Genomic DNA, 21,717 nt, shown 5'->3' with positions numbered 1-21,717 from the left:
AAAAAAAAAAAAAAAAAAGAAAAAAGAAATAATGCATATTTTTTTTCCTGAACTATGAAGGCTCTACAAAGTGGTGAACAGGAGTACAAATACGCGAGCAGATCCAATATTCTGAAGGTGTGATTAGTCAAGCAGAGATATTGATGAAATGTCTTCTATTAATCTGAGTGTCAGACCGAAAGATCTAGCTATTCTACTTGCTTTTAAAGAATGTGAAAATGGCTTTACTGGGCCAGATCAGAGGTACATTTAGCTCAATTTCCTTTCTTTGGCTTCCACCAAAAGTGAATGCCTAGGGAGGATTGTAAAAACACAGTGAGCAAACGTGGTACCACCCCTCTCTTCCCCTCCTTCATGTGCTCCCTTGCTATCATTTTTGTATAGGGACAACCTGAGCCAAGAGTGGTTTCTATAGCCCCTAAAAAGTATCATAAAGACTTAGGAAATGAAGTAAAAAAAAATACTTTCTACTAATTTTTGAGCATTTAAAAAATTGAAATATGACCCTTTTTGTCATCCCACTGAGCATCCAAGGCCCGTGTGCTTGGAAGGATGACCAATGCTATATTAGCAGCATTCATAGTCTTAGGGTTATGCTCATGCATATCATACATTTGTGCATAGGGTGGTGCAGCCCTGTGCACGAGCATACACCCAGGTCTGGTGGCTGAAGGGGTGAGTGCTGGCTGCTTGTGCTGGGCTAGCAAAATGGAGAAACCTGGTATGTTTGTGCATCCATTTAGTCATCATTTATTTACGTTGCTGCTAGAAGAAGGCAGATTAACGAAGCCAGCCAAGATACCTTCATAACAGGCATCTTGCAGAGTGCAGATAGGCGTGCGTGGTGTCTGCTCTCCCTCCTCTCTCCCTTCTACTCCCCAAACCCTGGAGGTGTGAGCCCTTCCCATGAGGCAGGTGCAGATGCTCTTTTCCAGGAGCAACGCAGAGCTCCAAGTGAGACTTAGCAGAGACAAGCGAGCCCTGCAGAAGTATCACGGCCGCTGCAACTCTTTCAGCAATGCTGCCCATAAATAGCTACAGAATGAGAGTCCTGAAGCACAGCTGAAAAACTTGCTGAAAACATTTTCTCTTTACTGATGAAAAATGGTCCAACCTCTGCTCCACAGAGCGGGAGGGGGAAAAAAAATCACAGGCAGTATTAAACTGTTGGAGTCTGCCAACTGCTTCATTTTAATCTGTGCTTCTTCCCACTCCGCGGTCAGACGGAGCCCTGGCGGGAGGAAAGGCACTTTCAGCTACCTGCTCTGTATTTACTCGTCAGCCGAGGAAAAGCCTTTCCTCCCAGTATGTGACGAATCATCCCCATTCACTTGACACCACCTTGTGTCTTGCAGCCTTCTTTCCCTTCCTGGAAACGTGGCAGAGGGGGATACCAGGGCATGGCAAGTTTTCAGCTGCGATGGAGGGGAAGTGCTGACTCCTAGAAATCATTCCAGATGGTTTGGAGCATCTCTGCTGTAGCTGAATATTTTAACAATCTGGCTATGATTTTCTCGGCTGTGAAAATTGAATCCTTCAAAGAAAGTGCAGGAGCTGCAAAAACTAAAATACCAGAGAAATAACATTAATTAAACAGTTCAGAATCTTGACCCTCTTTTCCCCCAGTCTCTAGAGGGAGGAAAGCTTTCCGGCAAATTGTTGTTCCTGCTCATTAACAAACAAGTGCCTTAAAAAAAAAGAAAAAAAATTAGGAAATAACCCCACTCTAGCCCTTGCAATGTAAAGAATGCTTTTGCAATTGCTATTAAATTCATTTTCCATGTGTGTAACTAATGATGAGTACTGACACTAGCAGGAATTCTTCCTATTAGGTGTCACCTCACATGCAGGGTACCAAGGTAAAATGGAGCCCAAACACCGTCATCTTCTAGAATTTCTAACCAGGAAATGTCGCTTCCATTAATCACAGATGGGCATGTTCATCATTCTTGCGGTGACTCCTGTGTGCGCACTCAAGGGCAGATCTTGAGTTGGTGGAAGTGAGCATTAATTTCCTTTGGTTTCAGGGAGGTTCTGCTGACGTAGGGCATCCTCGCACCTGACAGGCTCTTCTCAAAGGATGCACGTGGGGAGAAGAAAATTAAACATGGAAGAAAAATTATCTCAGTTATTAACTGCCAACCATTCTCAATCTAGTGCTGGTGTGTAAATCAGGATTTTACTATCATTTTTGCACTATGTCACATTTTCTGTTCTGCTTTCTTGAGGATCTCAAACCAATACCCCAGCCTTCTAAATAACAGTCTTAATTAATGGTATTTGCATGCAGCCCACTTACTAATCTTACAGTAGTCTGAGGGCAAAGATTCAGGCAATTATTACCAAGCATATGAAAATACTCAGCTAGCAAATTGCTTGACTGAGGATTTTAATCTCTCTTTGCAAGGAAAGATGTAGCCTGGAACATTGGAACAGGCACAAAAACTCCATTGTTGTTATGGGATTGAGAGAGAACTATTAAAAAAAAAAAAAAAGCTAAGCAAGTCCATAAATTGTCTTGACTTCAAATGGTTGTTTATTTGGTTATTGTATATAATCCCCCAAACCGATATAAAACGTCCATATAACATCAAAACCTTGTCACTATCACAGCGCCTGATCTCATGGTACCTTGATTTTGACTGAGGCTCCTAGACTGTGTTTAATAGAAATAATTATTACAATATAATGATTAATTATAGTAATGATATAATAGCTAAGGGCCTTTGCAGTTAAGTCTTGTAATACTTTCATTACTCAGCTGGAGAAAAATAAAATAGATGAAACTAATGTGAGGCAGAAGCATGGCTGGTTGTTTTAATGAGGCTCAAATTGTAATTCTGGGTTGCTCTGGAAAAGTGCTTCAACGGGGATGCAGACCCCAAGGTGGTAACTGCAGCTGAAGCTGCCGATGATACCCCCAAAGTGGGATGGATTGCCAGCCCTTGGGAAGACGTGAGGAGAATCTGCAATGATCTTGACAAATTGGGAAAATGGTCTGGAATAAAAAGGATGGGCTTCAGTAAGCACAAGTGCAAAGCAATTCTCATCAGGCAGCACTAATTGGCTTCATAAGCACAGGATGGAAAATGTCTGGTTGGACTGGTCTGGAGGATATACTGGATCACAAGCTGAACACAACTTGGAAATACTAGTCTTGCAGAAAAAGCAAAAATCATCCTGGAAAGTGTAAAGAAAAGTGGTGTTGTAAGAGAAACTACTGAGAACTTATAAGGCCTCAGGTAACATAACCAAAACCCAATGTTTTATATCGTGCGCTTCATCAAGGCTGGGGTTAACTCAAGACAGTTCAAGAGAAAGCAGCAAGGGTAAGTCACCGAGCTCAAAAGCATGGCATTCGAGTCTGGGGATTGCTTAACAGCCTTCAGACGAACTGAAGGTTTTTTCAAAAAGTTCCCTTGGGATAATGTAAGATACAATAGACTTAAATTGCAGCAAGGCAGAAGTTGGTTAGATGTTAAAAGTTTGTTCTAGTCGTGGGGAAGAGCATGGTGCAGCCATAGGCAGCCTGGGAGGCTTAGTGAAGGTTTGGATCTATCAGGGGTGTTTTGGGTGCAGATGATCCTGCTCTGTTGCAGAAGGATGGACTAGATGCCCATTTTAGATCACTTTTATTTTTGGACCAGTCATTATATTCCCATAAGTACATAAAACTCTTAATCAGGAGCCCCACATGTATAACTCTTACCAAGAAGAATATATTATGCAGTGAAGTATTTGCCATACTGTATTGCTCGCACAGGTTAACTCTTTTGACGAGCCAACCGCTGGGTTTTATAGTTGCTAAAAAATATGTGTGATTTTGTTATTCTTATATTTTATATACTCACAAGTAGTATAGCGTATCTGCCACACAGAAAAGAGGTTCTTCAGCCTTTCCGTGAAATTACATTTCATACTTGGCAAAATCTTGTTGCCTGTGGCTTTACAGCTGCACCACGTTCTTGGGGCAACCACAGCAATTGCCACACTGAGAAAGGAAAGCAGTGGTGTAATATGTCTGCAGCTGACTTCCAGCGTGTACGTACAGATGAAAATAGGAAGTGGTCCATCAGGTGATTTGTATTCTGTCTGTGCTTGGTGTCTCACCTCTCCCAAAACAAGGAAATACCCATCTCAAGTACTGTGTCTGTGGCAGACCTAGAGGGAAAAAACCCCCAAAGCCAACAAATTAATCATGACTGTTACAAAGCTTTTCACCTCCCTGCCTTTGACCTGTCTTTTCCGTATGGAAGCATAATGTATATGAGAGAGAGAGAAGGAAAAAGGTCTGCAAAACTAAAATGTTCTGCTGTTTGCAGAGTTTTTTTCCCAGAGCCAAATATGAGGAAGCATAACGAGTACGGTCACGTCACACGCTGTGCTATGGGAGGGCAACCAGCCCTGGGTGAGCAAGCCAGGAGGTGAAATCTGCACTGTGTGAAGGAAATGCAAAGGTGTTATAATTTTCAATAAGCCTTCAGTGTCTTGAATTTTACTTCAGCCTTTAGCTGTTGCTTAACAATGTCTCTTCATGGGCGCTCTACTGTGGAACTGGTGGACTTGTGTGTAGAAGCTCTTGTGTATCACGCTTCAGGGGTGGGGTTTTTTAATATATCTGTGTGAATATGAGCAATGGTGCTTTGTTTTAGCATATCACACTGATAACATCTGGAGATGTATTACCAGGCAACAGCCCTGTTAATCTTCAAAGCGTGTTATGAGCATTAACTAATGAATCCTCGTGTTTCCCATACATTAGCTCATCTTTTTGAAACAGGGGAAGAGGCCCAGTGGTCTGCCCAGTATATGCAGAAGAGGTAGTGTCAGGTCTGGAATTAAAATTTGGAAGTTTGTTGCTTCTCAGGGGGAGATAATGATGAATTCAAGGCTGTGTTTTGGATTGAGGCTGAAGGGTAGGCAGGCTCAGGGACCTGCATTCAGTCTGTAGAGAACAAAGCATTCGTCAGATTAATGCCTTTTTATCCCCCCTTGGTTCCCCTCCCTCCTTTATGGTTGTGTATGGTTTGGGTACCTGATGCTCAGAGGCTTCTCTGCAGAGGAGAGGGTTTCCCCCAGAGGTACCCCAGTTTAGCTGGCAGTGCTGGGAAAGAGGAGAGTGCAGGGAATGCAGCAGCACACTGCTGCTCCTCTACCACCACCCTGCGGGCAGCCTTTCGGGACCGCTCCTCTGGATGAAGGTGCTCTCATCCCCAGTGCTGAGAATGTTCCACCACTGCTAAATGTGTTACGGATCAGCCTCTCATCTGAACGCATGCTGGAAATTCAGAATATCGAAAAATCACTGTGCCTTTCCTCAGGACGCGTAGATGAGCAGATGGAGGTGCTGCATGCTGTCATGGAGCTCTGCCGCGTCGCTGTACCCTGCCCTCCGGCCCCTCCTGGGCGAGTCGGTGGAAGCCACTTGCTCATGCCTAGTGAGGGGGATTTGAGCTGGATGGGTATTTACATCTTGTTTGAGTTGCTGAAATAGTCCCACTTCATGTCACAGACCGCGGTCTCCTGTCTGAGGGTCCTTGTGAAAACGCCAGCCTGTTCAGGCTTGCCTCCTTCCCCAGCCTCTCACCTCCCATTTGCATTTGTTTTCCACTTGGACAAGCACTGCCCATTCCCTACGCGCTCTCCCTGACACTCGCATTTCACAAAGTCTGAAGGGCAGAAATAGATGCGTGCTGATGCTAATTTTACCTTTTGTATCATCAGTTTGCAAGGGCTACAACACAGCTGCAGAGTCGGCTGCCAGGAGCTGGCTGGGAACCGTTGGCAGCGTTTGCCATCTCCTGGAGGACCATGGCAATGGCAGGGTTAGACTTGTCTCACTGTGCACCTGATACCTGCTGTGTCTCTTCTTTACAGAGCCTCCTCGGTGGATAAAGGAGCCCGAAGGTGGTGTTTACAGCGTAGGAACAAATCTTGTGCTGCTGTGTGAAGCTATTGGCAACCCAGAGCCAACCATTCAGTGGAAACTTAACGGGATGCCCATCGATAGTAAGTGCGAGGTCCAGCGTCCTCCTTTAGGTGGTGGGCGGGTGGGATGTGCCTGTGTTGCACCCACACAAATCCTAACACACTGAGTGATGTTTGGTTTTGGTGTCTATTGAGACATGAGTTAATTTACTTAATAAAGGTAATGTTTAAATGGGATCTTGAAGAAAGATGGGGTGAAAGCTTCAGGGCTGTGGCGTGGTGGTACCCATAAGCCTCTGCCTCACCCCGTAACACTCCCATCTTTTGGGGTTCTGCGGTAGCTTATGTTCATTGAGGGCTCCTGGTCTTTCTTTGTGCTTCTGAATAGGCACAAATGACTGCGTGGCTGGGGAGCGCAGGCCTGCTCCCTGGTGCAGCAGTATTGTCACTACCGGTTTAAAAAGTCTACGTGGGGATTTCACTAGGAATTGGAGCTCTGGAGTGCTGTCTTTAGGCCATGCGGCTGCTGGCAAAAGCAGTGCTCTGCATCTAGCTCTCTGTTGAGCAAGGTCCTGGTTTGATCCTTAAGATGTGCTTTGCCTTTGACTTCCCAGCGGTGAGGAGAGACTGTGAACTCCACAGTTGTGGTGTTTTCTCTGTCTCCTGATACAGTCTGGGTCTTTCCAGGTAGGACCTTCAGAGGGAGAATCTCTGCCCGAGAGATCAGCCTTACCAACCTTCAGCTTCAGGACAGTGCTGTCTACCAGTGCGAGGCCAGCAACAAGCACGGCACCATCCTTGCTAGCGCCAACGTGAACGTCCTCAGTGAGTGCCCTCCCAGCCTTTCCTGTCCATGAGAAAAGATCAAACTCAAGTGTCCCGTTCTGCTGATGGAATGCTTCAGAGCAGCTTGGGGATTGTAACCGTGTCGTCCTTCTTTTGCACTGGCCCCAGATTTTAAGAAATGTGTTGTCCAAACTGATGCAACAAGCCTTATCATGGGCAATGTTATATACTTAGCATAATGCTCATGAGCTTTGCTCTATTCTTTATTTTAAAAACATGGTTGTGGTTGGGCTCAAAACCTTTGGAATTCAAGTGTAGTAAAGCCACTGGGAGCTGATCTGTGACCACAACTCTGGTTTTGAATTATTAAGTGTGTTGTTAATCTTTAATTTCAGTTGTGATGCTCATCCTATTCTTTGAAAAAAAAAAAAAAAAGAGTGATAGGAAGTTATTTAATAAAAGAGGTCTCTCGAGGAAGCAGAACCAACTCTGTTTTCTCTCCTGGAGCACACTGATGTTTCGTTTTCTGACATCTCCAGCAGTCAACCACTGTTATCTTTGTCAGTGACGCTTATGAGAGCTCAGGTGCTCGGTGCAACTGGTTCCAAAAGGCAGTGAAATTCCCATTAAGTGGCTAAGCCTTTGACCTTTGCTGGAAAAGGGGACGATGCAGGGGCAGTATTTATATTCCCAGTTCTGAAATGCAGTGCTGCTCATTTTGCATTCTCTTCTGCAGATATTGCTCCCTTAATACTGACCTCGGATGGTGAAAACTATGCCACAGTTGTGGGTTACAGCGCCTTCCTGCACTGTGAAATTTTCGCCTCGCCTGCAGCAGATATTAGATGGTAAGTGACTGAGAACTGATGTTTTCGCGTGAAATAAATTCATACAGGCTTCCCAGACATTGAAAAATGTGCTAGTTATTATTTCTGTGGAGTTAAAATTAGGAATTTGTAACAAAACTGTATATAATATAAGTATTCCATGTTTAAATGCACTTTCAAGAAGAAGAACTGGTTTCTAAAAAAGCTTAATGAAAGTCCTCAATACCCATGTGAGACAAGTGCTGGGATATTCATTAAACCAAGCCATACAGCCAAATCCTGCTGCAGCTTTGTCGGCCTTAGTTTGATGCTAGCAACTTTTTAAGTTTGGACACATCATTGAGGTGGAAACACGATGACTTACAGAGCATATTTACCTGGAAATGGTTCCATATGGTTGGAAATCACAGGACTGTCATAGCACTTGACAGGTGCAATGAAATTGCAGATGACAGCTATAGATTAAAGACTCAGCCAGACTAGTTTAAAGACCTTGCTAGACGCTGTCAGTGGGGTTTTGCTTTGCAGGAAGCTTAAGTCCCTTTATGATTTGCGGCGCGTGGGGAAAGCGATTTGCTAATCTTGACTTGATTGCTCAGTGGCAGAGCTGAGACCAGCTCCCAAAATTCCTATGCCCCCTGCAATATCTGTTAACCATGAAATAACAGTTCCTGCAGCCCTGGACATAACCCATAACTATTATTATCCTCTTTAGGACAAAGGATGACAGCATAGAGCCACTTTCAACATTACGCTACGAGTTAAACAAGAATGGCACCCTAGAGATCAAAGAAACAAAGAAAGAAGACTCAGGATCATACGCTTGCTGGGCTGCAAACTCTGTTGGAAAAAGAGCAATCACTGCTAACCTGGATATAAGAGGTAGTGTCTCATTTATGAATAGAAAGACCCTTGGCATCTCCTAAGGTTTTATATTTACAAATTTTCAGTAAATAAGTAATTAGTCAATACTCAATCCAAGATACAGATTTATTCTGTGAGACTATCAATCCTCTCTATACTAAGACCCGAAATTATCTCTGTTTTTCTGTGCGATTTCTCCATGGTCATACATGACGTTTACTTTCTTCTTGACACTTCCAGAAGCTGCATAAGCCACCAAAAACTTGCAGTTTACTTCCCAGATCTGTTAACTTTATTATCATGAAAGGATTTTCCCTCCTTCTTGCCATCAGCCCTGTTACACTCAGAGCAGGTTCTTGGCTGACCCTTGGGAGCCCAAAGCCCTCCCTGTGCTCGTGGGCTTGTTGGGGTCCTGACTGAGCCAGGCAGGGTCCCTGCATCGCCCACAGCTCTGGGCTTCCTCCTTTCCTAAAGCTACTTGCCACCCATCAGTCAGAAGGCACATCCCAAACTGAATTAATGTCCACAGCGAACACCAAGCACGTTGCAGCAGGTCGGGTTAGGGGATGCTGCTGGTTCGAGGGCTTTGCAGTGGGCCTTTGCCTCATTATCAACTTGACAAATATTTGTAAATAGAATAAAAAATTACTGAAATGCATTTGCTCATACATTTCAGATGCATACCTTGTGCTCTAGTTCTGTTTTAAGGGATTTATTTGGTTGGTTGGGCAGGAGGGTTTTTCCCTGGAGGGGTGATGGTAGCGAACAGCTTCTGTTGAGCACACAGGTTAAATTTAGTGGGTTGTATACAAATTTATTTAGGATTTAGGGCTTGCCAATAAAAAAAACCCCAAACACCTTCAATACTAAATTAGAAGAGTCCTCAAAAGGGCTTTCAGATACAGGTTTGCCATGACAAACTTGAGAAAGAAGCACCCTTTTTGTGTTCTGTTTCCACTCACTCCCTTTCCTTTGTAAATTTTACAGTGATAATAAACATGGAAATGTACAATGAAATTCTCACAGAGCAACGTTTCACTGTAAAAAGAAATTCAGCCAACTGCTTTCTTCTTACTTATTCATCTGTTTCTGCGTTCAGATTAGTCAATTAAAAGAACAAACTTGATTGCAATAATTTTTTCTCACTTGACTTTAATAAGCTTGTAATTTTTCTTGGATCATTGCCAAAACCTATTTCAAATGGCAATTGGACATAAAAATCATATTCAAGCTTTTTTTTTTTTTATCATCCATTTCATGACAGTCTGCTAACAAGGATTTTCACCTGTGAGTATTTTTTTGTGGGTTTGGTTTTTGTGGTTTGTTTTTTTTTTTTTTTTTCCTGGAGATTTTCAGTTTGGAGTGAACTAAAAAAGAACTTTTCAAGATAGAAAATTAAATCCTGGCAAATATCTATTTCAAAACCAACCATCCTTCACTTGAAATGTTTGTATATGTAACAAAAAAGACATGATCGTTGCTCCTAAGGTTGATTTTTAGATATGAAGTGCTCGGTGAAAATTTGATGTAATAGTCTCTCTCTGCTCTAATCAAAGTGTTTTACTGTGATCAATCAGATGCTACAAAACTTGTTGTTACTCCGAAGAACCCCCGAGTGTTGAAATCACATTCGATTTTATTGAAATGTCAGTCTGAGTATGATTCACACTTGAAACACAGTTTTAAATTATCTTGGAGGAAAGATGGAGATGAGCTGCCAGTCAACAGCACGCAAGATGGCAGGTAAGCAGGGAAGAAACAAAAGTTTTCTTGATCTCAGCTGAATAATGCTGTATGGTGTGGGGACATGAGTTTCAATAAACATGAGACCTAATAGCTTGAAATGCAAATTTATGTCTGCGAGAATTCTTCATGCGATAAGTGAATAGATCTGCATTTTATATACATATAAATATACATGCATCTATATTAATTTTGAGCTGTGGCTGGCAAATGGTTTTGCTTTTTATTAACTCTCTCGCCATCACAGCAGAATATTGCATTAATGTTGGTTCAACCCCAAAATACAACCCTAGCCCCAGTCAGCTGGGGTTTTGTTTCTCCACTTCAGTGGAACTATTATTTTCCCCTATTTTATACCTGTTTGGCCAAAGCACGTCCTTGTAGTGTTAAAATGAATGTAAAAAAAGATGTCTGGGATTCTGCCTAAAATTGTACAGATTAAAAGCAATGAGTTTTTCCTACGTATGAGTTTAGGACTTGCAAGTGCAGGCTGAATGTTGCCCTACTCTTGTGTTCCCATCGACCTTAGGGGGATGAAGCTCAGCCTTTATTCCATAGGAAGGGCCCCACAGCGGGCAATCAGATGTCTTTATTAATTACCACAGAAGAGAGATGGTTTCCGAAATACCGCAGTGCTGGAGAGGTTGAAGATCCTGCTGAGGCCACGTAGTGTGGGGAGATAGCGCCAAGCAAATGCCATGTCTGCAACAGAGCCCATGTGCCTGGGTTAATGCCAACTTTCCCTGGTGCACTGGACATTACACAAGTGGGTTGGGAATGCTCAGTTGTACTCAACCCTTTCAAAAATTTGGACATAAAGCCCATGTATTTGCCTCATTAACGATGTGCCAAAATCCTATGTTCCAGACACTCAGCTGATGCATATCAATGTGGCTCTTTTCAGACCAAGAGAGACATGCCAACTTCCAGCCACGGAGGCTAAATTGCTACAAAATACAAATAATGATCTACAGCACAGTGTATAATGCAACTACAATTACGTTTTAAAGTCATAGGCCTAACGCGCAATTATGTTATTCAAAATGTCCCATTACCAAGTTTTTTTTATGAACGTTTTTTCGGAGAACAGTGGTGTTTGTCTGTCCTATGCTTATCTTACAGATTCTTCTCGTCCTTATTCGTAAGTATCTCTTTTTTTTTGTCCTGTAGGATCATTCTGGACAGGGATACGCTCTTCATATCAAGTGTGGCACTGGAAGATCAAGGAGTTTACACCTGCGTGGCTAGCACCGCTCTGGACAGTGTCACAGCCGAATCGCAGTTAATTGTTCTTGGTAAGAGGAGATTTTCCCGGTGTGCACACAGCTCCGTGCAGCATGTAATGCCACTGCAGCACTTCTGCTTGCTTGCTTCTTTCACCCAATTCAGTTACAGAGCCTCAATAACCCAATTTCACAGAGGTGCAATGTCCCTCTGTCGTTAACCTTGGTTGTGCTATCCTTGTATCTCCTGGAGTGGGGATGCTGACTCAAACTTTTCATTTATATTTAATCTTTGTTATTCCTAAGATGAGGCAGCCTTTTTTCTCAGTTCAGGAGTCATGCACAGTGGCTGTAGGAGCTTGCCCAGGCTGAAAGGTGTAATAGCATGTCAAGAATGGCTCTGCTTCTGCTTTGAAGTCCTTGGTCAGTCCTTCACCCCACTTTACTCAAGACTTGCACACAAATTACCTCTTGGACTATGTTTTGAAGAAGAAAGACATGAGGCCAGTATTTAGATGTCCAACTCCTCTGAAGATCAGTGGAAAATAAGCACCTAAAAGGATTAATTATCGCTCTGAATCTGAGCGTAAATTATTGTCCAGTGGCAAAGAGCAAGTCAACAGCAGATAAAAGCCTTGACCCACAGAGTCTGAAGCTTGACCTTGTGTGAGCAACCTGCTTTAGCAGGAGGGTTGGACTAGATGATCTCCCGAGGTCCCTTCCAACCCTTGCCGTTCTGGGATTCTGTGATTACCACCTGCCTCCCCATCTGAAGGACCACTTGAAATTAAGGGGGTGAACTTGTGGAGTAATGTGCAGTCCTTTGTACCTAAGGGCATCGGCCAATAGCTAAAATTCTGGTTTGTGGAAAGTTTAGCATCATTTTAATTTAATTTAATTTTGCTTTATGTTATGTTTTCATTTATTTCTGGCAGTGTTTGCAACAAGAACCGAGACAATCTGACCTTCAAGATGTTTTCACACTTTAAATGAATAGTATTTTTCAGTAAACAGTAAATTAAGAAGATGCTATGCACATTATTTATGGTACTATGTTCTTTAGTGCTGTATAATTCAAAATGTTTGTAGACTATTTGTTACATTACTTATGAAAATTTCATGAAGCACTTTATTGCCTTTTACAAAGGTGATCTGCAAAAGAGGAAAAACAGTCGTGTGCTCTTTTCCCCTTGTTTATTGTATATAAGAAAGGTCTTGGTGGATTAACAATATCTGTTATTTTCCAAATGAAAAATTCAGGCTTCTTTTGCAATGAAAGACTTGTGAGGTGGCTAAAGAACTAAATATGGGATAGATGGACACATCAGAATATGGGCAACAAAGAGCAAAGGAAATACAGTTAGAACACTTCTTTATTCCATGACTAATGAACAGATAGAGGGATGAGTGTCTTTAAGATGCATGATTGCCGCCTTTAAATTAATATACTGAATTTTAACACCAGATATGCTCCACAAATAGAACAGCAAGATGCCTGTAGATTAAACTGTGCTTTCCTGATTTTTCCCAAGTACAACATAAATACAGGAAAGAAATGCAAAGAAAACTAAAGCAAAAAAAACCAACCCAAATATAACCTTTTTAACTTCTTTAGGTATCCTGAGATAAACAAGAAAACTCAATATCATTATTAAGTACAAACAAAATTCAGTACAAACCCAATTAATTTCTTTCCTAATGACAGAGACAATCTTGGTGGCTGAGGTAGCTGGTTTTCCTATAAGAAATAACATCGTCAGCCAAAAATGTAGTTGGGACATTGAGGCAGGAGGAGGCCAAAGACCGAAGCTGTGCAATCTCGTTTCCTTGGTCTGTACATTTTTTAGATTTTGAAACACCAGCCCTATGTGTAAGAGGGGGCGTGTGTGTGACTTTGGAAGGACAAGGTGCTACCGTCAGCCCCCTGCAGGGAGAAGTTACGCTTTTACATCAGGCCCTATACATTGCAGTTGCCAAACTAATCCAGTGTGGCCAGACAGCAACCTGTCAAAGCAAGACCTAAGGAAGATAAACATCTAGCAGTCAGAATCCACTAAATGTGAAAGCATTCATTCAATTACAGGTAATTTAGCGAATGGCCCATGCTACGGATCATAGAATCATAGAATGTTTAGGGTTGGAAGGGACCACTAGTGGTCATCTGGTCCAACCCCCAAGAAGGATCACTCCTTCTGCCCCTGATGCTGTTGAGAAACCAGGGCATGTTGCAGACCTGTGTCCCCCTTGCCGTCTCCCGGGACTGCGAGAGGGAGCAGCCCATTTCGGTGGTGCTGGTAACCTCAGCCCTGGTTAAGACCATGTCCCCAAAAAGTGAGCTCTGCCAGCAGCAGGGTAGTCCTGTGCTCGAGCCTTGTATAGTCCCACACTTGTCCCCAGGCAGTGCAGTGCAGCTATCACACCCACCAGCACCAACCCTGACGCTGATATATTCTCTGGACAGCATTAGTTGAGCTGACAGGTAATGAATTTTCTTGTTTCCTTTTAATATAGATCCCCACGGCTGGGATAATGAATGTGATCCTTTCACTCATACTCTAAAAGGCCAAGTTCGATAACGTTCGGAGCTGACTCACCTTCTACCACTGCTTTGCACCAGAGTAAATCCACATGGTGCTAATACAACTTTCTGCTAAGAGCAGTATCAATATCTATTAATGATTAAATAGATCTTAGTGTTGATTTGAAAAGAAAAATCTGTTACTACAAGCACAGTAATGAGAGTAGGTGGAAATGAACTCGAGAAGGGATATTAGGGATATTGCATTTACAAGGGAGAAAGCAGGACCAGGAGATTGAGCCTGGTTTTCTGTAATAAAAGGATCTTTAAAAGCAATTCCCGCTTTTCTATTTTGTCCATTTTGAAATCAAAAGATGTTTTATCACCTGCTACACTGAACCTGCTGTTCCAGTCCTTTGGAAAAAGCCAAGACAAACAGAAATAGCTTGCCGTGCTCCTGACACTTCTTCATTATTTCTCAGATGTTCCTGATCCGCCAGAAGATCTTCGGCTCTCAGAAAATCAAAACCGAAGTGTTCGGCTATCCTGGAAGGCTGGGGCCAGCCATAACAGCCCTGTTAATGGTATGAAGGATTTTAGCAGCAGCATCTTGCACTGTTTAGCTTTATGGCACATCTTGGCTGTTAGCAGAAACAAACCCTGCTCACAGCCATACTTAATCAGTTTTACTATGACAGTTAATTTAAGTTAATTTCCATCCTTGCTGTTCGTAAGGTGTTTATACAGGCTTTGCCTTTTTCCTTTCGTTTTGTTCCTTTTCCTCCCCAGAGTCTATTATAGAGTTTGAAGAGAACCGGTGGGAGCCGGGGAGGTGGCAGGAGCTAACCCGAGCCCCAGGGAACGATACCACAGCCCTTCTGTCGCTGGCCCCGTATATGAATTACCAGTTCCGTGTCGTGTCGGTGAACGCTGTGGGAAGGAGCCAGCCTAGTAAAGCGTCGTTGCGCTACGCAACACCTCCGGCTGGTAAACACTGCCATCTAGTTTTCTAGACTATGAATATCTTTAGTGTTTTGCTGGGAATAACAGTGCCCTCCTGTGCTTCGGAGGGGGTGAAGAAGTCGGGCACGCTTGTGCTGCTTTTGCTGCTCAGTGGCAGCCCAGGGATGCCAAAAGGAGGAGTCTGCACTGCCATGGTTAGCGGGATGTTTCCTACCAGGGTACCGGTAGCATACGGCTTTCCGGAGCCCGGCTAATTTTGCGCCTTTAAAGCCCATTGCAGCCCTTTACAGACAAGGGCTTGCTGGAGACGATCTCTGAGGTTTATGGGGAGGCTTTCAGCAGCGCTAAGCTTGTCAAAAATCTCCATTCACGGGGCATTTCTCACTGCGACAGGAAACCTTGTGTCCCTGGAAGTCATTTTAGAGGCCAACTGTTCAGCACAGCATTTGCATTCCCCGGCATTTTTCTTTCTTTTTGCCCCCCTTTCCTTCAATTTCAGGTCCTTCTCCAGCTTTTCAGCCGTGTGTGTCCCACTAATGACATACCTTCTGTTTACTATCCCCATAGGGAGAAAAAGCTCTTCCTCGTAATCCCCCTACATCTGGTGCTTTGAAATCCAAAAGTCACAGTTCCGTGTTAGCTGGTGGCTCCAACCAACAAGGGCACTTAGGAATCAAAACTGCATAAATGATGCGTTTCAGTCACAGCAGCTTTGCTGATCCAAGTAATTAATCTCATGAACGTTTTTTGGTTAGGTGTTTTTCACTCTCAGTAATATGGAAATAAGAAAAGGTTTTTTGCGTCCTTTTTTTTTTTTTTTTGCATTTAAATAATAAATGCAAATAAACCCCAGGATGTGCAAACTAACCTTGTCACCTGTGTGGTTCCAGCTCCAGACAAGAACCCAGAAAACATCCGAGTTGAAGCTTCTGAACCAAACGAAATGGTGATGAAATGGGAGGTAAGGCAAAGGTGTCTGTCGGTGCTACAATATTGGAAACCAGTTCTCCATTCAACCAACAGTTTGTAAAGCAGCATGGAATTTATCAGAATGTGGTTTTAATATAAACATGTTAAAAAAGAAAAAAAAAATGGATCCCTTGACTTCATCTCCCCCCTTCCACTACCTCTATTTTTTAGGAAATATTTGCAAATTCCTTAGGTAGGACCCTTGATGCTAGTGAACTCAAAGGTAAAGTTGTTATTGACTTAAATGTGTTCTGGATTTCCTCCCCTAGTTCCATGTTGATTCAAAAGTCAATTTTTCACATCTAACTTTGCAGGTTATGAAGATATATGGAAGTCCTATAAAGCACAGTGAGAATCCTCCAGAGTACGCTGCTCTTCTGTCCAACTTGCATGCAAGAAAGTGCTTAAAATAATCGTGGTCTTATCCTGCTCTGCAGGAGGAGCTGCCAGGCCCAGGGAGGGGATGGTTTGCCCATCACTTCTGCCCTTCCAGCCTGGAGGTATAAAAATGAGGCAGAACACTTGGCCAAGAGAGCGTGAGCTTGGATCTTTACACCAAGAACTAAAGGCGTGTAGATAAAGCTCCTGAGCATGTGTTTCAAAGGAACTGTAAAAGTCTTGAGGATGGTTTCCAGTCTTCAAATTCCCTGGCTTTTAAGCTTACAGCTTCTGTGCCAACAGTTGAGAGAGATATATATTCCTTCATTTAACACAAATTTCAGCAACTGTGGAAGGAAGCATATTTTTTTGTGGCTGGAATTAAACACAATTTACATGAGATTTACTTCTCAATCTGCTGCTCGCAGCAAAGAACAATAAATGTTTCCCCAGTGTGAATTCATGGTTTGGGCTATAATTACGCCAAAAGGAGATGGCCCTCTAGATCTAGTGACTTGGATTTGAATGGGGATTCTTGCTCTACTACATAGCCCAGGGTCAGGGAAGAGAGTCCTGCCTCTCGGAGGAATTGCGGAGGGGTAGTTACTGGCGTGGCTGGGAAATGCTACCGTGACCGACGCTGTGTTGGTGCTCCCCCTCGCCAGGGAGCCTGTAATCCGCTGCTCAGACAGGGCAAAAGTAGAAGTGAAAACTGAGACTGAAGGGGAAAATGGGATGGACAGGCTTTGTTAAATCTTGTTGAATCATTTAAATGTTGTAAACAGGATATTAATTTATTTATGGTGTTCCCCGTATGCTTTTCAGAGGAAATGCTCGGCACTGAACATGGTATTTCTGGCAGACAAAGGCTGCAAAACGATGTCGATCTGCCTACTTTGGCTTAAGAGACCAGATGAGCATTAGTGACTCGCTTTTCAGCCAAGGATTTGCAGCATTAAGGGAGATCAAAATAAGAGTCAAGCAGTGCTGCAATTTAACTCTAAACGAGAAGTTATTTTTGAGTAGGAATTCTTTACTTCAACTTCTCTTGCAAATCCCATTCCCTGGGATCTCTGCCATGGAGGTGATTCTCCCAGCAGTGCCTGTTAGAAAGCTGCCCTATCTACTGGCTCCTTGGCCACGGTCATCCCAAAGGTCCTCATACCCTCAGAGCAGATAAATGGGAATTTTTTGCAGATTTTGCAGATCCTCCAGACCTCAGGCCCCCCATGCATGAGGAGCGGCGGTCAGGCAGGTCGATGGGGCATCACTTTCTGCTGGCTCTTGCAAGTCAAAGCCATTTCATTACAGACTTCCTGTGCAGCTTAGATACATATCAGTTATTACATATTTGCCATGTACAAAATATAATTAAATATTATTGAAAGTAGGCTATGTGGTGGGAAATACCCACAGCTGTCTCAGTGGACTGAAAAAAACCCCGTCATTATTGGTAGTGCAGGTGATGAGTCAACTTTGTTAATTAAAGAAGTAAATTTTCAGAGAAATAAACTCAACTGGAGAATGTCTCATGACAATCCATTACTATATGTCTTCTAATATTTTATAAATTAGTGTTAATTAGATGGGAACCATGCTGCGATGAATTCTTCAGCTGATCAGTAAAGAAAGAGTAGCACAGCAGTTGCACATTAAATGTCCAGGCATAGTTTCAAGCATTTGGTGCATATTTAGAACAAATCTAAATTTTAATGACCCAACTTGCTGTGCTACATAAAATTTTAAGATAAAACACAGATTTTAGCTGTACTAAAGGACACGCGCAGCATTATGCCAAAACAGGCATTTTAGTTTTGTTACAGGGCTTGCAGTCTTACGTCACACAAGAAAACAGAGAAAACCTGGGACAAAAAAAAGAAAACCTGGGACAAAACAAAACCTGAAGTATGTAGTGTGCAGAAATACATCTACTAGCGATTAAGCTGGTTTTAATCCAACTGCTTGTCCATCTTTCACCCACCTTTCTCTTGAAGTCACGACATTTTGCTTCCAGTTGTCTTCAAATTTACCCGATAGCGAAAAGTTGAAGCTCTCTTTTTTCCCCTTTTCCCCCCTCTCAATTTTACAACACTCTCTCCAAAATGATTTCCCCCTCCCCGTAGCTGCTCTTTCATGATTACTGCAACAAAGGCAGAGAGGATCTCTTTTAACTTCTTCCGCAGCCATTGAAACCTGTGGAGAGGAACGGGCCGGGGCTGGAGTACAAAGTCAGCTGGCGGCAGCGGGGAGTCGAGGCGGACTGGAACGAGGAGACGGTGAAGAAGCATTCTCTGACCCTGCGAAACACCCCCACCTTTGTGCCTTACGAGATCAAAGTCCAAGCGGTAAATAATTTAGGATCCGGTCCTGAGCCAAACGTTACCATCGGATATTCAGGAGAGGACAGTAAGTAGCAGAAACTTTCATGTTCAAATACACTGCGTGGGGGATTCTTGTGATGCAAAACGATTGGATATGGAGTGATGGATTAGGCAGCCCATGGGCAAAACCGCTTCAATGCCACTGCCCAGGGTGATGGGCTGTATGAGAGGCAGATACGACTGATGCTGGGTGCCATGGATGCCAGCTTGCTGGAGTTTGAGGGGGGGTTTTTTGGAAAGGTCACTTGTGCTTTCATTAATCTCAGTTGCTGGCTGAATCTGGATACTTCTCTGAAGGCCACAGTCCATAAGAAGTCTGTGAAGTGTAGCAGTCCTTACGTTGTACTTGGTGGGAAAAAAAATCTTCAGCTTGTCTTGGGCCCGATTCAACAGTTTAACACCGTCAGAAGTTAAGTGCTCTGGCACATAAGCACAGACACTCAGGTGCTGGGCGTTGTAAGTGAATTTATAGATGGTGCCACATTCCCATGTATGCTGGGTGTTACCTTGTCCATTGAGTCCTTGAAGAACAGTTCCTCTTCTCCAGCCTGGGTTTCTGTCCAGTGGCTTTCCGTGGCTCCTGGGAGGCACAGCCACCTCTCAGGCCTCTCTGCGTCTCTGGTGAAGTTTTCCTCCACTGTAAGGGTTTGCTATGGATCTACTCCTGCTCCGAGTCCCCTCCCCAGGTCTTCTCAGCATCTGCTCACCTCTGATTGTGGTGCATCATCCAGGCCAGATCAGGCAGAGAGGCTTTCTCCCCTTGACACCCTTTTTCAGAAAATTGATGCCCTGGGCTGCTCCGAAATCACAGCAGCTGTTTGTGATACCCACCCTTGGCTGGGTGCTTCCTGGTGTTTCACCAGCATAAGGTTTCAGTGCTGGGAATGGGCTTGGTGCTGTTCAGATGGGAGAATGCCCACCCAGAGGTGGGCAACAGGAAGGTTTGGTGGTGCATCTTCTCTTCATACTGTAGTGAGTATGGCAGGAGAGGTGAGGAATAGAACAAAGAGAAAGAAATCCCGAAGCATGTTTATTTTCTTAGTGTGTCTGTGATGGATCTGATTTTATATCTATCAGTGGAAAATCTTCGTTGCAATTCAGTTGTCAATGGATCAAGACCTCTTTTTTTTTTTCAAGCGCTATAATAGCTCTCTGTGTTGTGTAGTGATTAAAATCCTACTGTTTAATGAGCTTAGTTGTAAAATGAAATTGATTATAAAAAAAAAAACAAACCCTTCATGATTGCCTTCTTGAGTGCTGTGTTAATATTTTCTTTTTTATTCTTCTCACTGCTGTAAGCATTACTTGAAACAGGAAATCATAAATACCGGTGTAGAAATTCATGTGTCCCATTGCACCTGCATTCCAGCCCTCAGCAGAAAGCCCTGATATGGCAAAACAACATTTATTGGCCCATTTCACCCACTGGATGATGCAGGTGGAATGGCTTTTTTCTTGCCTGCAGTAAGGCTGCCTGAACGGCCACAGCTTGAGCTGGAAAGCCAAGCCCTGTAGCTGTGAGCAGTGGGAAACTGAGCTCTTGCAAGTGTCTTTAATATGCAGCACTTTTGTTTTTACAGTTCCAGATGCTGCTCCTTCCGGCGTGTCGGTGGATATTGTGAACAGCACGCTGGTCAAAGTCTTCTGGTTTGGAATACCAAGGGACAGAGTTCGTGGACATTTAAGAGGCTATAAGGTTACCAATTTCACTTTAAATAATTGTATATGGTTGAATAAACTATTAAATGAATCCCAGGTCAAGGATATATTGCAGTCTCTCATTTCTGGGAAGATGAGAGAAATCAATATTGTGCTCAGCCCCACAAAGCAGAATTTGTTATAGAAATGCCAATCTCAATGCAGGTCAGCTGGTGGAAAACAAAAAGCATGCTGGATGGAAAAAGGCATCACCCAGAGAAACACTTCCTAACGTTTGTAGGAGACAGAAACTACGGGATGATTCCCGGCCTAGAGCCCTTCAGTGAATTCCGCTTAACTGTTTTGGCTTACAACTCCAAAGGAGATGGCCCGGAAAGCTCCCCCGTTGTGTTTGAAACTCCGGAAGGAGGTAAGACAAAAAAGAATATGGGATGGAGGGACGTAAATAGAAATTGTCCATGTAACAAGGCAAGTTGATTTCCTTATTTAAAGTGACTTTAAAATCTCCAGTGTTGATAAAACCCTTCACTAGAAGGGGGATCTATAAGTTTTGAGCTACACTATATCCTCATCTAACAAGTATGTGCAGAGGTAGACCTCTCCAATCTTCTCCTCTGAAAGCTAATCCCGTATCTTCCAGTCCCCGAACAACCACGTTTTCTAAGGATCCTGAACTTCGACAAGGACTCCGTCACTCTGTCATGGGGACTTCCCAAGAAAGCAAACGGCCACCTTACTGGCTACATTTTGCAATATCAGATAAGTATGTGCTTGTTTTATTTCGTTTTTATATTTAAGCATTATTACTTTAAAAAAAAAAAAAAAGAAAGAAAAAGAAAGAAAAGGTTTACATGCGCAGTTATTTAAAGCAGAGGGTGAGGAGAAGGGCTGTTTCTGAGATGCCTATAACAACCATAGCATCAGAACAGCGTGGTTTGAACTGCAATGAGCACACAGCCTGCTAGAGGGCAGGCCAAAGTCATCTTCCAGAGCAAAAAGTTTTCCATGCACTTTTCCGATGTAAGCTCACATTGCTGCCATGCCCTATTCATTTGTACACTCATTCAATTATTTCATATTTGCAAATTATACCTCACGTAGTCCTTAAGAAGACCCATAAATTGCAGGTGCATTTTACTGAAGTGAATCTTATTGAACACAAAATGATCTGTCATGAGCGCACTTCAGCCGTTCCCATGATGTCAGTGAGCACCTCCTCCCCGTGCGGTGCCTCAGCAGAAATGCAGACAGCTACCACTGCAGTCATCTTATTGAGCAATCGCAGTGAGAAACGACAAAATGCCAGGGGTGCTTCTTTCTTCCTTGCCTATGAAGGAACTGAGTATGTGGGAAGAGATTTTGAGCAGATAACCCCTGGCAGGATCCAGTATTGGTCCCAGACTGCCACGACGCCACCTGTGAGGTGTGGCCACAATTTGGGGTATTTTATACGTTCTTTGAGGATGGAACAGGATTAG

General features: G+C 43.2%; 1 protein-coding gene across 3 annotated transcripts in view; it reads left to right on the top strand.

Annotated features, from left to right (window-relative positions):
* CHL1 (cell adhesion molecule L1 like) overlaps positions 1–21,717 on the top strand; it is a 54,914-nt gene that overhangs the window by 21,687 nt on the left and 11,510 nt on the right. For all 3 annotated transcript variants that reach the window (XM_009645964.2, XM_009645965.2, XM_009645963.2), the window contains 13 exons: positions 5,878–6,009; positions 6,616–6,753; positions 7,451–7,562; positions 8,257–8,423; positions 9,983–10,148; positions 11,319–11,443; positions 14,372–14,473; positions 14,679–14,876; positions 15,743–15,813; positions 18,383–18,605; positions 20,161–20,276; positions 20,444–20,648; positions 20,880–21,002. In XM_009645964.2, coding sequence (XP_009644259.1) covers positions 5,878–6,009; positions 6,616–6,753; positions 7,451–7,562; positions 8,257–8,423; positions 9,983–10,148; positions 11,319–11,443; positions 14,372–14,473; positions 14,679–14,876; positions 15,743–15,813; positions 18,383–18,605; positions 20,161–20,276; positions 20,444–20,648; positions 20,880–21,002 — 1,878 coding nt within the window. The remainder of the gene's footprint in view (positions 1–5,877; positions 6,010–6,615; positions 6,754–7,450; positions 7,563–8,256; positions 8,424–9,982; positions 10,149–11,318; positions 11,444–14,371; positions 14,474–14,678; positions 14,877–15,742; positions 15,814–18,382; positions 18,606–20,160; positions 20,277–20,443; positions 20,649–20,879; positions 21,003–21,717) is intronic.

Source organism: Egretta garzetta, unplaced genomic scaffold (assembly GCF_000687185.1).
Source record: "Egretta garzetta isolate BGI_Z169 unplaced genomic scaffold, ASM68718v1 scaffold228, whole genome shotgun sequence".
NCBI classification, from domain to species: domain Eukaryota; kingdom Metazoa; phylum Chordata; class Aves; order Pelecaniformes; family Ardeidae; genus Egretta; species Egretta garzetta.
This window is presented reverse-complemented; position numbering and strand designations above follow the sequence as displayed.